We start from the raw sequence: 17,947 nt of genomic DNA, 5'->3' as shown, positions 1-17,947 counted from the left end.
ACCAAACAATAATGTAACAAAAATAAACTGTTGCTACAGAAATAATTAAAAATCAAATCTACTCAGATCTGATTAAGAAACAATCACAGTGAAACTATCTAAGGGAAGAAAAATCTCAGTGAAACCCAGCTGACAAAATCCACTGCCCATGACTACCAAAGCAAGTTCACATGTTTAGTTAATGTGTACATGTAAGACCACTACCTGAAAGTGAAAACACACAGAAAAAAATTCAACAAGAATCAATGGATGCCAAATCAATATGGAGGAAACTCTGGTGAAAAGGAGAATATTTGTATGGTCTTAAAGATTATTAATAAACCACAAGGGGAAGAACATAACTACATTGTGAAGAAACAACATCACCTTGACTGAGTGATCTAGATTGCCATCACCAATGAGTGGCAGATGAGTATCATATGCCTCTACATTTATATCCTGAGAAAGACATCACTAAGGTAGTATTCCAACCAAAATAGCATAACTTGTATCTAATCATGAGGAAACAGACCAAACCCAAAATGAAGAACATTTTTATAAGGGGAGGAGGGAGAGAGGATTCCTGGGCCTGTATTCAATAAAAACATCATGAAAGACCAAAAAAATGGGGGGGGGGGGCAGGAGGGCTGAAGAACTGATCCAAATTATAAGAAACTAAAGAGACATGACAATTAAATGCAATACATGGTCCTATGCTAAAAGCAGAAAAAACTGGACATGGATCAACTGATAAAACTGGAATTTAGATGTTAGATTAGAGTATGGTATCAATGCTAAATTACCTTAAGTTGATTACCATTATACAAAAATGTCTCTGCTCTTAGGAAATACATATTTATTCAAGGCTAAATGGCAACTTACTCTCAAATAGTTCAGGGGGAAAAATTATGTATAAATATGTTGGAAGAGAAAAATACAGCAAATAGGGTAAAACATTAACAACTGGTAAATTTGGTTAAAGGATGTATGTGGGCTCCTGATACTATTTTTGCAACCGTTCTGTAGGTCTGAAATTATTTCCAGATAAAAAGTGTTTTAAAATATCCATACACATTTCCAAAACTGTGAAGGGAAGGTAAGAGTCACAGAGGAAGGATTTAACAGTCCAATTTCAAAACTGAGCTACAACAATCCTATGTATTAAAAGAATAGCTCTAAAAAACAAACAAACAAACAGAAAAAAAACAAAAAGGGAATTCCCTGGTGGTCCAGTGGTTGGGACTCTGCACTTTCACTGCAGATGGCACAGGTGCAATCCCTGGTAAGGGAACTAGGATCCCACATGTCGCAAAGCCAAAAAATAACCAAAAAACAAACAAATAAAAGAATAGGTAAGTAATTAATGACACTGAACCGTATGCTAAAAATGGTTAAAATGGTAAATTTTATGTTATATTATTTTACCACAATAAAAAAAAAAAACTTTAAGGGGAAAAAAGGAAAGTTAAATATTTTGTATGCCAGTGATTTTGTTTTGTTTTGTTTTTGCCAGCATTGAGAGAGAATACAAGAATTTAGGGTAGCTATCAAAACATGATAATTAAAGATGTCATTCTTATTACCACTTAAATAATACATAAGTAGACAATAAAGGGACTGTCAGGATAATACTCTATGGAAAGTGAATAAAGGTTGAAGGAGAAGTCCAAACAGCAGATATTACAAAACAATAAAACCACCATCAGTACCTCTAGCATTTACTGAATACTTACTATAGCAATATGCTAGGGTTAGAATCAAAGGAATTCAAAGGTATGCACTAAGATGTGTAATTCTCACTTCTTAAATTATTAATATAATGTACAACTGTAGACATAGAAGGGATTTGGAAAGGAAAGAATGGGGAAAACAAAATCAGCCAAACTCTAACAATTGTCTCAAACTGCCTGAGCTCTAACGCTAGCGGGAGCTTTGAGGCATCACAACCAAAGTTCCAATAAAACAACAAAACAAAAAGTAAATGTAGAAAATAAGACAACAAAACAGTTAACCAAAGCTGTGTAAAAAGTACAGACGTTCACACACCTTTTCTTAGCCCTAGACCCTATTCAAATGGAATATATTTCACAAAAATTAAGTCTGGCATACTAGAAAAGGCTTCATCTTTAGTCATTCAGCCCCTGCAACAAAAGCAGATCCAAGTCTGTATTCCTGAGCACCACTAGGGGCATCTAAATAAATGCCCAATGTTTTACATGCAACCAACCTTCAATTCAGATGGACTGGTGACAGAAAACAAATACAGTCATTTTTTTTTTTTTTTTTTTTTTTTGCAGTACGGGGGCCTCTCACTGTTGTGGCCTCTCCCATTGCGGAGCACAGGCTCCGGACGCGCAGGCTCAGCGGCCATGGCTCACGGGCCCAGCCGCTCCGTGGCATGTGGGATCTTCCCGGACCGGGGCACAAACCCGCGTCCCCTGCATCGGCAGGCGGACTCTCAACCACTGCGCCACCAGGGAAGCCCAAGCCATTCTTTCTTAACACTAGATCCAAAGCTGTACTGGTCTGTCCATTTACTTGCAATGAACAAGCCCTCAAAGCTATAAATCTTTTCCTTTCCCAAGGAGAAAAGAATTAAAATTGTTCGATAAACAAAAAGTAGGCTACCTTACATCTACATTTGCTACAATTGCTACATTTAAGGAAACAGAATGAGCACGATCCCTTAGATGAGCAAGATTCTTCAATATCCAAGCATAATTTATCCAGGTAAAATCTACCCTCTAAGTATGAGGCAGCACTATCAGTTAACATACCTTAAGGTACACAACATGATCAAGAAAATTTCACTCTACTGCGTAAGACAGGTTTTGACTACAAGTCTTAAATTATATCTACTCTAACAGTACACCAGCTCATCACTTAACTTCTAATACTTGACAAAAAGCAAGGATACATCTCATGAGTTGCTGGTTTTTTTCTTCCTCACAATCTCATATTCAGAATTTGAATTCAAGAGGAACTAAGTCAGTTTGAACTGAGGGCTCTGGTCCATATGAAAAATCTGAAGTGATCTCATGGTATGAAAAATAAGAATACTGCTAAAAAACAACACTTTCAGAGAATTCCAGTAGGACATTATAAACCCAAGAAGACAAATTAAACATTTCACAAAATTTACCGCTACAAATTAAAACCTAAACATTTTTTCTACAACCAAGTACTCAAAACTTAATGGCACTTAGTGATCCCTGCTTCCTCTGTGCTATGGAGCTTACTCCTAAATAATTCCGTTCCTTTTATATCATAAAAGAAAAAGAAAAAAAATCCAAAAATAAATGAGGACACTCTGGAACCTGATTCCTACCATGTTACGTATAACATCTGTAAAAATCTATACTATTGCATGTTAATGCAGAATTTACTGAAGATTCAAATCTTAGTCGTAACGCCTTTGGAAGGTTCTACAGTAGCACTAAACTAGAGACCAAAGCAGCTATAAATATCTCTATGGAGAGCGTTGTCATTCCTGATAATGTAATTGATCAGTAACTACAGAAGGTTGCCAGATACTAGAAAACACCTCAATGAAAGGAGTTTATTTTTAAAAAACACAACAAACAAAAAACAGAATCAGCTAAACCAGGTCAAAGTGCACCACTATGACTTGTTCTGAATATTCTTCTTCTGCTAAGGAAGAGAATAATATTAGCTGTACACCAAACACATTCCAGTCCCTGTGCTGGGTTTTTTTTAATAGTAAAGTGTGTGAATCATAAATACACAGCTCCTGAGTTTTTACGTATGTATACACTTTATTAAACTATCACTGAATCTTCACAACACCTCTGAAAGGAAAATATTTTAAACATTTTACATATCAGGGTAATTAAGCCCCACACAGTTAAGCAACTTGTCAACTATCTAGCTAACTGCTCTATCTAGCATCAAAGTCCAACCTTTCTCTTGTTTATTACCATGGTAAGCCCGGAATGATTGCCTGTGATTACAATGATTAAAATTTTAAAATGAAGCTAGCTTTTGAAAATTGAACCTAAGAAAACAATTAAGACTATATATAAATAAATGAGAATGGGGAAAAACAAATTTAATGTAAACATAAATGAACCCAACTGTATTACAAATAACATAGCCACACTTTGGGGGGGCGGGTGGGGATAACAAATCCAAGTAATTTTTGAACAAGGAACTGTGTATGCTACTAGACCAAAGAAAAAAATTACTGCAAACAAATCTTGAACTCTTCTTACATATTTGTTTTTCACAGTGGTATGGTATAGCAATTCTGAAACTATTTTGTGTGTATTGCAGGACTGAAAACAGGTACATCTTTTGGGGAACCTAGCTTCTAACTATAGAAGAAATGGAGATGAAACTATGGAATTGATGAAGGCAAAGACTGCCTGAGTTGGACTAAATTGGAGGTATCAACAAAAACTCATTATCCAGAATAAACGTGTTAATATTTTCTTCCCTAGTTGAATGAATGATATTCAGGACAAGTCACTGTGGTGCAGAACAAGTCGCTAGCATGTTACAGCTGTTTTGCTGTCTTATCTCTGTCCAGACCTCTACAGCAATGAGCATATCTAGCACCTAGATTCCCATTTTGCAACAACTGTAGGAAAAATTGATTCAGGCAAGAATTGTCAATGGTTATTAAATCTAGAGGGGGTGCTATTTAATGACAACAGAATATTTACACCATTTTAATATATCTCCTCACAAATTAATTATTAATTATAAAAGGAAAAATTCTTAATTCTAAACATATAGTAGGAAAACTGGACAACACCTTAATCAAGTGATCAAAATTACTTTTACCAAAAGGTGATACCCTGAGATGGACGTAACATTACTGATCTGGTATTCTAACCAAATATGCAATATCCTGAATCTACTCATGAGGAAATGGACAACCTCACATTGAGAAACATTCTGTAAAATAAGTGGCCTGTTTCCTTAAAAAAATGCCAATACCATAAAAGGCTGAGGTTCCATACTAAAGGATACTAACCAAAGAGAATGACAACTACATGCAATGTGTGATCCTAGGTCAGAACCTATACAAGAAAAATTGCTCTAAGGGACAATATTAGGACAATTGACAAAATTAGAGAGTTGACTACAGGTTAAAGTTTAAAATGTTATATATAATGTCAAATTTCCTAATTTTGGTAAGTGCACTGTAAGAGAATATCCTTGCTCTTAAGAAATATACAGTGAAGCATTAAGGAACAAAAGGGCATGATGTATGCAACCTAACTCTCAAATGGCGTAGAAATAAAAGCAATATGCATATAGAGCTGGAGAATGTCAAAAAGGTTAAGAATTGGTGAATCTGGTAAGGAGCTCTTTGTATTAGCAACTTTTCTGTAAGCCTGAAGTTAAATCAAGACAAAAAGTGACAAAAAAGAATGTGTGTCCAAATACTAAAATGTTTCTGTAGTAAAGATCATAATATGAAAGAAAACTGCAAACAGACCCCTATATTAACAAAAGAAGTTAAATTGTGGTGTGAACTGCCACACAACGGACTACTGTGGAACCATGAAGACTATGACATACAAGTACAACACTGAGAGGTATCACCATGCTTTTCTTTTAAGAGATAAAGTCAGGTACAGAGAGAAGAATATCCTTTTTTTTCCTATGTATAAATACAATGAATGTATAGGAAGAGCTCTGTTTAGGACATACGCTAAGATGTGATTGTCTCTGGATATAGATGCTTTTTCATTTTCTCCTTTAGCTTATCTATATTTTGATTTTCCTGTAATAAGCAAAACCTGTAATCTCTATAATAAAGAATAATATTTTTAATTTTGACATAGAAAGGAATTGGTGGTGGAATTGGAATTATTCAATATAAAAAAGAGCCTATGATAAACATATTGTGAAAAAATTTAAGTATAGAACTATATACACAATAGTAAAACATATGAAAAAAATAAATAAATAACTGTGGAAACTCATTAAACAAGAATTTGGGGGACTTCCCTGGTGGTCCAGAGGCTAAGACTCTGTGCTCCCAATGCAGGGGGCCCGGGTTTGATCCCTGGTCAGGGAACTAGATCCCACGTGCTGCAACTAAGAGTTCGCATGCCTCAACTAAAAAGACCCCGCGAGTCACAACTAAGACCCAGCGCAGCCAAATAAATTTAAAAATATTAAAAAAAAACAAAACAGAATTTGGTGTTGTGACCACAGGGGCAGAAATAAAGCTATGAAACAGAGGGAGAGTCCTATCTCTGGTCTTAAGCGATATTATTTTAATATATCTATAAGAGTTTCAGCCAAAGACAGGAATAGTATAAAAAGAATTCAAAATGACTATACTCAATATCTTGTAATAACCTATAATGGAAAAGAATCTGAAAAAGAAAAACATATATATATATATATATATATATATATATATATATATATAAAAAACTGAATCACTTTGCAGTATACCTGATATTAACACAACATTGTAAATTAATTATACTTCAATTTTAAAAAGGTTTTAAAAAAGAATATATTAAAGAATTCAAAATAAAATAACACAATCAACAGGTTAAAAGTAACCAAAGAGTTAAAGGAAGTCAGAGGCTATCTCAGTAGGGATGAAAGCTTTAGCAGAAAGAAAATTGAGTTAATGGCATGACTTGAACCAGGACTCTGAGATTAAGGCCTTTGGAGAAAGACACAGAGTCTCCTTGTAGGTATGTCAAAGATAGGAGACTCAATCTGGATGCCTACAGTCCCAGGTCTCCAGTGCCTGTCAAAAAAGATCTCTGGCTTATAGTGACCTTAACCAGTTGAGGTGAAAACTCCCCAGTTTGCCTGGTATAGTAAAATAATTTCCTTAGTGAATGGCCTTTAACCCCTAGAAAGATTCAGAATCTAATATAGAGATGAAATAAATCAACATTATTATTGTTAATTTTCAGTTACATTTAAGAATAACCTATTCTTATTTAACACTCAGTGTCTATAATATTTAAAACAATCACCATGGGACTTTGCTGGTGGCACAATGGTTAAGAATCCGCCTGTCAATGCAAGGGACATGGGTTTGAGCCCTGGTCCAGGAAGATTCCACATGTCGCAGAGCAACTAAGGCCATGCGCCACAACTACTGAGCCTGTGCTCTAGAGCCCATGAGGCACAACTACTGAGCCTGCGTGCCACAACTACTGAAGCCTGCTTGCCTAGAGCCCATACTCCACAATAAGAGAAGCCACTGCAATGAGAAGCCCGTGCACAGCAACGAAGAGTAGCCCCCACTCGCCGCAACTAGAGAGAGCCTGCACGCAGCAACAAAGACCCAACGCAGCCAAAAATAAATAAATAAATAAATTTATTTTTTAAAAAACTATCACCATGTTAAAGAACATGATAGATTAGTTTTCTGGTTCCAATTTAAACTGTGTAATTGAGTAACTGATCTTGAGGTTTTTTTGTTGAAAATGTTAAGAATTTTATGAAAGTTATAAATAATACTGTTTAAGATAAATTAAAACAAATACAGAAAATCGTAAATTATCAGGTTTATTAAAGTTACATATGTAAAAACTTGGAAATGTTTCACTTGTCAGGTCAAGCAAACTGAATTGCTCAAAACAGAAAAGTAAATACATTAAGTTTATAAATGCAATCTAAAGTGCTAGAAGAAATTTAACAGTTGTAAATGAGGCTGACTGGGATTAAAGTCTGACCAATCCAAGTTAAATAAACCAATATTAATCAAAGGACCCTAGGCCACCTTGAGAACAATCTGTCAAAACTGACTGTTTTAATAAAAGATTTAATAAGTGTGCAACTAAACTTAAAGGCTTACCCACTCCCAAACTAAGACTATACAAAGACCTGCATACAAATGTTCATAGCACCATTATCCGTCATAGCTTAAAATTAGAACCCAAACAACCAGCAACTCGTAAATGGATAAAACAAACTGTGCTATATTCATAGACTGGAATACAACTCAACAATAAAAAGAAACAAACTACTGATACACATAACACAGACGAATCTCAAACAAATTATGCTAAGTGAAAGAAGTAAAACACAAAAGGCTACAGACTCTATGGTTCCACTGATATGAAATTCTAGAAAAGCAAAATCATAGTGACAGAAAGCAGATATGTGGCTGCCTAGGGCCAGGTCAAGGGAAGGGACTGACTATAAAGGGCAAAAGGAAACTCTTTAGGATGATGTATATTGATTATGGTGGAGGTTACACAACTATATGGTCAGCAAAAATAACCAAACTGAACACTTAGAATGAGTGAATTCTATTGTATTATACTTCAATAAAGCTAAAAAATTAAACACTGATTAAACCATAAAGGTTTATAAAAATAAGCTTTGAAATTTGAAAATAAAATTTTAAATTAATTTTCAACCCCAAGTAGCCATAAATTGTCTTCTCTCTGTATACAGATTGCCTCCAAGGGCACACAGAAACACAAAAAAATCCCTCACCTACCATGAAATGTAGGTCATTATCTCATTTTGTCTATCTTCCAAGTTTCCTCTAATATACCGTTACCCCTAATTTTTAATTCATAAAAACTTTAAAGGCCTAAAACACCATTAGAAAGCCACTGATCTCTGGGGCTTCCCTGGTGGCACAGTGGTTAAGAATCCGCCTGCCAATGCAGGGGACACAGGTTCGAGCCCTGGCCCGGGAAGATCCCACATGCCACGGAGCAACTAAGCCCGTGCGCCGCAACTACTGAGCCCGCATGCCTAGAGCCCATGCTCCACAACAAGAGAAGCCACCGCAATGAGTAGCCTTTGCTCGCCACAACTAGAGAAAGCCCACGTGCAGCAACGAAGATCCAACGCAGCCCAAAATAAAAATAAATAACTTTATCAAAAAAAATAAAGAAAGCCACTGGTCTCTAAACTTAACTGTTTACTATTGTCTCTCCATTTCACCCTCCCAACTGAATCTAGACAGTTCCTTAAAGTGGGCAGTATGATACACTCCATAAGACCAATATGCCAGCTGACAGACAGTGAGAGGGTAACTCATAAAAAGTGAAAAAGTTAGGATTCCTACATACCAAAAGGATACCTTTCTGAATTTTTCCTTTGCCTAACTGAGCTGATGACAACAGAAACAACAGAGTAAAGTCAGAAATGAAGATGTGCAGCTACTGTTAAAACAAGGAAAAAACACTGAGAAATTGGGAATACTTAAGGAAGAAAGAAATCTGTTCCTTAAATCTGAAAAGTTGACCACAAATGTCAATACTGTGAGCTAGATTATTGGTTTGCCCTCAAAGTATTTTCAAATGTAGTATAAAATAACAAGCTATAGTATAAGAAGCTATCTGTACATATAATATGCAGACACATATATTAAGTAAGTCTTCAAATATCAGAGTGATAGTACAGCCTGTCTAAGGTACTCTGCTCTCATCCTATTTTATCTCCTTCCACACCATCCATCCAGGGTACCCCAAATGCCTATTTGCTATTCCAGGTCTGGGACTGCTTCTCGGTCAAGCATCGACCATCATAATATTCAATCCTGCTATTAACAAAAGGCAAATGGTTTGCTAATATTCTAGTTTCCCAAATGTCCAAAATAAGACAACCACCAAGTGTTATAGTTACAGACCAAAACATTGTAAAAGACATCAAGTTTTCACCTGCAGTATCAAAAAGTCCAAGAGTATAAGGCTCTCCACCAATCATAACTGTGACTGCATAGTTGTCAAAAACCTAAAACATAAAAATATGACATTGTTAGTGTGCAAGGGGATGGTCAAAACAGGACAGGACAACTCTTAAGCTAAGACAATGTTTCTTTCCCAAGACTCAACCATCTCTTAGTCCATCTTTCTTATATGACCAACCTTGCCAACTAAGCCCTTGCATGACCTAATAGTTCTTGAAAAAAGTGGCAGGAGATGTATTCAGGGATGTCTGCTCTACCCCAGCAGCTTGGATAAAAACCCACAGAAGGCTTAGAGGTGTCACAGGAGCGGAGTCCCCTGACTATACAAGATGATCCTATTCAAGTCTGAAACTTCTGAGACAGTAGTTTAAAGTTTACCTCAATTTTCAACCTGATTTCTAAGAAATTATTTCTTCATAGACCATTTCCTTTTAATCTAGTATTAAAATCTCCTAGATCCATGATAATCTTTTTCCTTTCAGGGTTGAAGACAGGAGCAGCCTTGTTGCAAACATTCCTATTAGAGAGAAATGTAGGTTCCCTCAAGGTACTCAAGGAAAGTGTCTAAGAAACGGCTGGCAGATTATTTGTTGGGACTTCATGAATAAAACTCATGTTATTGGGTACAAATCACATGACCTAAGATATCTTCTTTGAATTGGGTATACTTAAGGATAGTATATAGGTGGGGGGGGGGGTATGTTTATGTACACTTAAGGATAGTGAATAGGGTATACTATTTGTAAACAGACTGTAAAACCCATTAACAAATTTAGTATATACTAATATTGGTTGTACTAAGTTATTTGTGAAAATGGGAGCTAACAGTGCTAAATGAAAAAAGACCCAACACTAATTCACGGACTCCTCTGAATTAATTTACAATTGAAAAGCAAGGCTTTGCAACCAGGAGAAGGATGTTACATTTTAAGATCAGCTCTGTTTAACACTAATTTTCTGGTTCATGTTTTAGTGGGTTGTTGGGAGTCTGTTTAAATGTAAGCAAGAGTGGATTGGAAGCAAGGGCTTTGGGGGAGGTGGTAGTTAAGGGAAAGTCAGTTCCTGATAACAAGAACAAGGAAGTGTAAAGAATGTGGTTAAGCTCTCAAACCATTCAGGTTATTTTCTTAAGTCATACCTAACCCTTTTCCAGAGATCCACATACAAACACATACATAAAACACCCATAAGCCCTCCTTAAATAGAAAGCCTAGACTCAGAAACCATGTTTACAAGAAAACAACTTTAAATGGAGACTGAAACACTAATAATCTGACAGTTGCCCTCACTCAAGATCCACAAAATCGATGTAGCTCTAAAAGTCCCCTAAAAGTCCCTTTCAACCTCAGAACTTCTTTCACTTACGAACGTCCCCAAATGGGCCAACTCAAAAATACGATTTCGTATTTAAAAATATGATTTCTCCCCCTCAAAGAAACCTAATTTTTCTTCCAATAGCCTGGGCCTACCTCAATCATTTTATATGCCCTGGGACATTATAGACTTTCAATTACAATTAAACATAATTACCAAGCCTTTAACCTGTCACCCTCTCAAAAATGCTCTCATCTCTGAAGATTAACCTAAAGTAATGATACATTTTCTTCCTTTTTACTTCCAAACAATACTAGTTCCATATTAATCATACATAGGTGCTTCATAACCCACCCCTAAAAGAGCTCACTTCACAGAGGTGGTTATTGCCAGGCCAGGCCAACTCTAGCTCCTCTCTCACCACAGAATAGACATCTATGTTTAATATAATTACACCACTGGATTGGTCAACCAACCTGGGACAAACACTGGATCCCCAAACACATTCACAATGAGTGTTACTCTAAATAACTGTCTCTCTCTCTCTCACTTCAGTATCTTTGTTATTCCCATTTTCCCTCTACTCTTCCAAGGAGCCGATAAAAAGCATTTGTGGGAGAGAATCCCCAAAGGCTTCTTCTGTTGATGTACTCATAAGAAAAACAGGTCTTCTGTGCCTCTAAAAACCAGTCTGGAGCTCCATTACTGCTAGGACAACAGCTCCATAAGCTTTCCTTCTATTCCCTAAGGAGAATAAGTGGAGACACATACTACTTTCCCTGAAGTTACAAGACCCCCAAAATCATCCCAGAAGACCTCCAAGCACTGATTAATCATTGGCCAAGATATCAAAAAAAATCACCTCTTTCCAAAATGTAGGGCATACTTCTCCAAACTGAGATAACCACTCTTTAGAATCTTGTCTATTGGAGTTTTGCCTCCCAGCACTTCTTGCAAACCCTTGTATCACCCCTTCTGACTTTCCACTGATTTTTCAGCTGTTTAATTTTAAAGTGTATATAATTTACCCATGAGAAGTCAAGATCTTTAAAAACAGGAAACAAAGGCAGACAACAGAAAAATTTCAGTACATAAAGTTTTCAAAAGGATATCAAATTATAATATATTTCACTAATAGATGGAAGCTTTATACTTACAGTCGGTACATACTCAGAAGGAAATTTGTTTGTTGTGTAGGATATCAGGAGACATGTTTTACCAACGGCACCATCGCCCACAACAACGCACTTAATTGTCTGCATTGCTGAAACAGTTTTGTATCCACTTTAAATATTTCAAATTTGATGATGACCTACAAAAGGATTAAAGATATTTCTGTTAATTATTTGTACTTATACATGTGTTTTTTTCCTTCAATTAGCAACAGGCTCTCTCATTCAGAGCAATAACAGAAACATCAACCCAACTACTAGGGCTAAAAGAACCTAAAAAGAGAAACAGTGACTTGCAAATAAGAGTCAATTTTCTAAGTTTCTGATCCTTGGCTGTTTTCTTTTTTCTTTTTTTAATTTATTTATTTATTTATTTATTTTTGGCTGTGTTGGGTCTTCGTTTCTGTGTGAGGGCTTTCTCCAGTTGGGGCAAGTGGGGGCCACTCTTCATCACGGTGTGCGGGCCTCTCACTATCACGGCTTCTCTTGTTGCGGAGCACAGGCTCCAGACGCACAGGCTCAGTAGTTGTGGCTCACGGGCCTAGATGTTCCACGGCATGTGGGATCTTCCCAGACCAGGGCTCGAACCCGTGTCCCCTGCATTGGCAGGCAGATTCTCAACCACTGCGCCACCAGGGAAGCCCGGTTGTTTTCGACATAAGAGTTTTTTAAAAAATCAAAAGTAGCATAAAGAGCAGCATGTCTTTTTATAATGCAAGAGAAGAGGCTATTTGAAAATGAATCCCACGTAGTATGTCAAGTTAAATTGTGCAACTTTTCCTTCAGTTGTACATGCCCACACATGTATGTGTACTAGACTGCAATACAAAGGCCACTGCTTCAAAGAATGGTCCATTTACCCAATCTTAGAGCTACAGTTACTCAGGCTATAACCAATAAGCAGCAGAGCACCACCACCTCCCGTCTGTAACAGATGAGCAACATGAGGGACGGGACAAAGATCAGGGTGATCCCTGGTCTCAGTAGCTCTTTTAGCGCCAAGTTGCCTAGCTACTACTTCAATATTCATGGCATGAAGAGGTCAAATCCTAGATTTTTATAATGAAAAAGTCAGATCACTCTAAAGCATTCTAACTTACAAACAGATACAATTACTTTAGCTTCTCTTACTGTAGTCCTCCATTCTAAGAAGCTATTGATTACAAATGCGCCAAGGATTTATTACATTTCAATTCTGAATGCTTGTTTTTACACTTAAACATTTCTAAAATCAGAACATATCTTTACCGAAGGTTCCTAACCCTTGTTACCAGCCATTTTCCCCCACATTTTGACATCTACGAAACTGGGATATATGACATCTTAAGAGTCAATGAAAAATTATAACAGTTTTTCTGGAAGAATAAAGAAGAAACACCACACCCTCTATACCTATATTTTAAGATAAAATCCTTTTTCAATTATAATTCTGAAGGGATTACAATTTCTTGTTAGCTAAAGCTGCCACCTTATTAAACATAAAAATGTCACAGAACCATCTAACTGTGGATTGGATGCCAGGCCTATATGCTCGTATAGTAACCTGCACAACTCTTAATCATGACTTACAAGTCTGTTAACATCTCTGTATCAGGGCTTCCTTGGTGGAACAGTGGTTAAGAATCCGCCTGTCAATGCAGAGGACACGGGTTCAATCCCTGGTCCGGGAAGATCCTACATGCAGCGGAGCAACTAAGGCCATGCACCACAACTACTGAGCCTGCACTCTAGAGCCCACAAGCCACAACTACTGAGCCCATGTGCCACAACTACTGAAGCCCCACGCGCCTAGAGCCCGTGCTCCGCAACAAGAGAAGCCACCACAATGAGAAGCCTGCGCACCGCAACGAAGAGTAGCCCCCGCTCACCACAACTAGAGAAAGCCCACATGCAGCAACAAAGACCCAACGCAGCCAAAAATTAATTAATTAATTAATTTCAAAAAAAGAAAAAAAAATCTCTGTATATACAAGTATATATACAAGTAACCTACAGGAAATATACATTCTCCTGTTCCTCATCAAAACCATCTTGACTACATTTTCCCTGTAATGCACTAGAGAAGTACTCATACTAGGTTAAGGATCTTAATCCCTAAACTAAATCAAATTACCTATCAAAATAATCACACTAAACCAAGCACTAAATTAATTCTAGAGAATTATTCTAGAAGAATGTCTTTTACTTAATAATAAAAGAAGAGAAAACAGGAATAGCTGTCTTCTCATGGTTCCTCAGTCCACCTCTGAAAAACAGGATAACATTCTGCTAAAAAACAAGGTCTTCTGTAAAATTTCTTTCCAATTCAGAGTAAAGAAAAGAAAGGTAAGCAGAGAGAGTTCTGATCATCCTACAGAATATTTTCCAGGTGCCTAAAAATCAGTTTCAAGTTCAGTTCCTGTATCTTCTATTTCTCATGACCATTATTATGGGGCAATTTTTTTTACAAAGAGGTTAATCATAAGCACTGGACAGAAAGTAAGGTTTGATCACTGTGGCAGACACTGCTAGCGGTCTTCCAATTCTTCCTCTCTTCTTTAGTAACAGAATTTTACTGAAGCATATGGCTCTTAGTAAAGACTACATTTCCTAAATTCTTTTGCAGCTAGATGTGACCAAGTTCTGGCAAATGGGAATGGAAGCGATGGATGCAATTTTCAAGACTAGCCTTAAAAACAAGGGGAATAGTTTCTCCTATCCCGGCCTTTAGACTGGAATGCAGACATGATAATGGAAGCTGAAGCAGTCACACTGAACCAGAAGACAGAAATTACATGCTAAGGATGAGTAACACAATAGGAAGGGCCAGCCCTGTATTGCCTTCCAAGACTTTTACATGAGAAAGAAACTTCTCTTTCATTAAGCCCCTATTATTTTGGACTTCTCTGTTACAGCAGCAGAACTGAATCCTAATTACTATATTTCACAGATGCTAAGAAGGCAACAATTTTTAAAATACATCCTAAATTTAGAGGTGTTAAATGTAAGAGAAAAAGTCTTAGAATCAATAAAATTATAATAATATTTGGATTTATCAAGTAACTTTACAGTAAACTTGACCACTTTTGAGACTTTGTCTTAAAAACACCTAAAATAAATGCTATTATTAAATTTTAACTGTGGTTAAAATCAACTGTCATCCCTAAATATGAAGATCCTTATCTTCAGTCTACCTATGGTATTCACTTTTAAGACTTGTAACCCATACTACCTAGCAAATACAAAATCATCAGGCCATTTATAAACTTGAAACTTCTAGTGAAGGAAGAGCTACCATTTCCTGAAAGTTTTATTAAAATTCTCTAGGAAATAAGGAAGAAGAAATTGAAAACAAAAAGTTTCCATAATTAAAGACATGAATATGACTGCCACATGGTTAAGTCACAACTATCACAAGCTGTATTGAATGTCACAATATTGTTCTGTTTTATGTTTTGTTTTTTGATCATGAGGCATGTGGGATTTTAGCTCCCTGACCAGGGATCGAACCTGCACCCCTCGCATTGGAAGGCAAAGTCTTAACCACTGGACCGCCAAGGAAGCCCCAAAATCTCTCTGCATTCTTAAGAGCAAAATCACTACGACTAAATGCCAAACTTTCTGAGGAAGATCTTTAAGCTTTTCCAATGGAAGATAATGGGTGACTAGAACTCTTGTGAGAGAAATGTGGTCCGCAAACAGTTTGGCGAGATCACTAACATTACTACTTTGAGAACTTTTAGAAGTCTGGATCTTTTCTGAGCAGGAGAAACAGCCCTCAAGCCAATCAGGCCCTTCTTGCATGTCCTGCTTAGTAAAGCTGGGAAGAATTTCCGAAATACAGAAACTAAATACATAACAATAGTAATTTTCCTAACTCTGAAGTCAGGAAAACCCTGGGTTTTAACCTCTGCTCAGCACTTACTAGTGACCTACGCAAGTTTCTTAATCTCTTTTTGCCTCAATTTTCTCATTTGTAAAACAGAACTAATTATAATTTACACCAACACCTTGCAAAGTTATAAAGACTAAGTAATATAAAAGGACCTGACTCCTAGCACATACTCAATATACATGAATTCCTCTACCAACTGTGCCAGTTAAGTCAATCCCACCATACCTATTTTCGTCCAGAGGATCAAAACTTGCACTGCACTTTCTTCTCTCTTTGGTGGACTATTACCTAATCAAAACTTCTCACACTTTGCACAAAGCAGGTGCACCAAAAACATAGGCTAAAATGAACTGAATATATTTGCTGCTATTTAGCTAATGACACAAAAAACAAGAAATCCACCCAAATATTTTTTCTTCACTTGAAGACTCCCGTATGATTTTTTCCTGTATTTCCTGCATTTCCCTGTATTTACAGAGCAGTCCCTAAAACCAAGCTACTTAACAGGTGTTAACAATATAATTTAGGTATTGGAATAGACCCTATCACTATCTTTAAACACCAAATTAAATGCTTTTTTAGTTTATTAATTATCACTGCCTACATGCAAACTACTGAAAATGTGACAGTTGTTAACCTAAAACAATAAAACAGCCAGTTATTTTACCTTCTCCCTATTGGAGATACAAAGGTACTTCTCAGGTCTACAACTAAAGTCTAGTGGTAGGGCATGAGAGCTCCCCCTTCTGGTCACCTGACTCCATCTTAAATGAGGTTTCTGTTTATTAATGTTCACATTGTTATTGATAATATTTTTTATAATCTCTTTTTCCTGTTAGGCTTGAATTCAGCCTCTAGATCAGCAATTCCAAAACTATCACTTCGGACAACCAGAGTCAGAATTACCTGAAATGAGTTTGTTAACAATTCAGATTCCTGGGCCCTCACCCCAAATCTAATAGATCAGAGCGCAACACTTCCTATGAAATTCTAATGCACAGTGAAGTTTGAGAACCACTGCCCTATATGATAACAAGACAAAAAATACCAGTAACAAAAGAATCTAAACTAAAATAAACACTACTGACATTTAGATCACCTAGAAGTGAGTTTCTTAAAAGCAGAATCCAAATTATCACTGTGAATTATCTGTATCAACCAGGCACTTTACATATTTAGTAATGAAAAACTCATGTTGTATACTGAGAGATCACGAACCAAGATACTTCAGAGGTGCTTTAAAACTGGTTCAGGGCTTCCCTGGTGGCACAGTGGTTGAGAGTCCACCTGCCGATGCAGGGGACACGGGTTCGTGCCCCGGTCCGGGAAGATCCCACATTCCGCGGAGCGGCTAGGCCCGTGAGCCATGGCCGCTGAGCCTGCGCATCCAGAGCCTGTGCTCCGCAACAGGAGAGGCCACAACAGTGAGAGGCCCGCGCACCGCAAAAAAAAAAAAAAAAAAAAAAAAAAAACTGGTTCAACCCAAGTGTTCTCAAATAATAGTGCCAGTGGCAATACTTACATAGCACTTACTATATGCCACATACTGTTCTAAACATATTACACATATTCATACATTTAGTCCTCTCAACTCTGAGATATGTACTATACTGTCCCCATTTCACAGGTAAGAAAAGTAGGGCTCAGCGAAGTTAAGCAACTAGACCAAGATTACTGAGCCCGTAAATGGCAGAACTGGAATTTAAACCCAAACAGTCTGTCAAGGCTCTGCTCCAAAATTCTATACTATACTACTTTCTCCTAAGAAGTGATATTAATCAAAACAAATATGTTCACTAAAAATGGAGTGGCAAGTATATACCTATGACAGTTGCCAGACTGGGAAGAGGAAGGCAGAAGAAGAAGCAAGAAACAGGGGTTAAGTTCATTTCCTATTTCTTCACCCTGCAGACAACCACTCAATCTTATTGGGGAGAAGGGAAGCGA

General features: G+C 36.9%; 1 protein-coding gene across 2 annotated transcripts in view; it reads right to left on the bottom strand.

The window, feature by feature from the left end:
- The window catches only part of CDC42 (cell division cycle 42), a 48,282-nt gene that overhangs the window by 6,975 nt on the left and 23,360 nt on the right, over positions 1–17,947 (bottom strand). Inside the window, exons 2-3 of one of the 2 annotated variants that reach the window (XM_065890069.1) lie at positions 12,112–12,266; positions 9,612–9,684 (exon numbers count right to left, since the gene is read on the bottom strand). In XM_065890069.1, the coding sequence (XP_065746141.1) occupies positions 9,612–9,684; positions 12,112–12,216 (178 nt within the window). In that variant the 5' untranslated portion in view covers positions 12,217–12,266. Of the gene's footprint in view, positions 1–9,611; positions 9,685–12,111; positions 12,267–17,947 lie in introns of those variants that run through there. The other variant, XM_065890077.1, reaches the window with a different exon arrangement.

Source organism: Phocoena phocoena, chromosome 1 (assembly GCF_963924675.1).
Source record: "Phocoena phocoena chromosome 1, mPhoPho1.1, whole genome shotgun sequence".
NCBI lineage: Eukaryota > Metazoa > Chordata > Mammalia > Artiodactyla > Phocoenidae > Phocoena > Phocoena phocoena.
The sequence above is the reverse complement of the archived record's forward strand: the minus strand, read 5'-3'. Positions and strand labels throughout refer to the sequence as shown.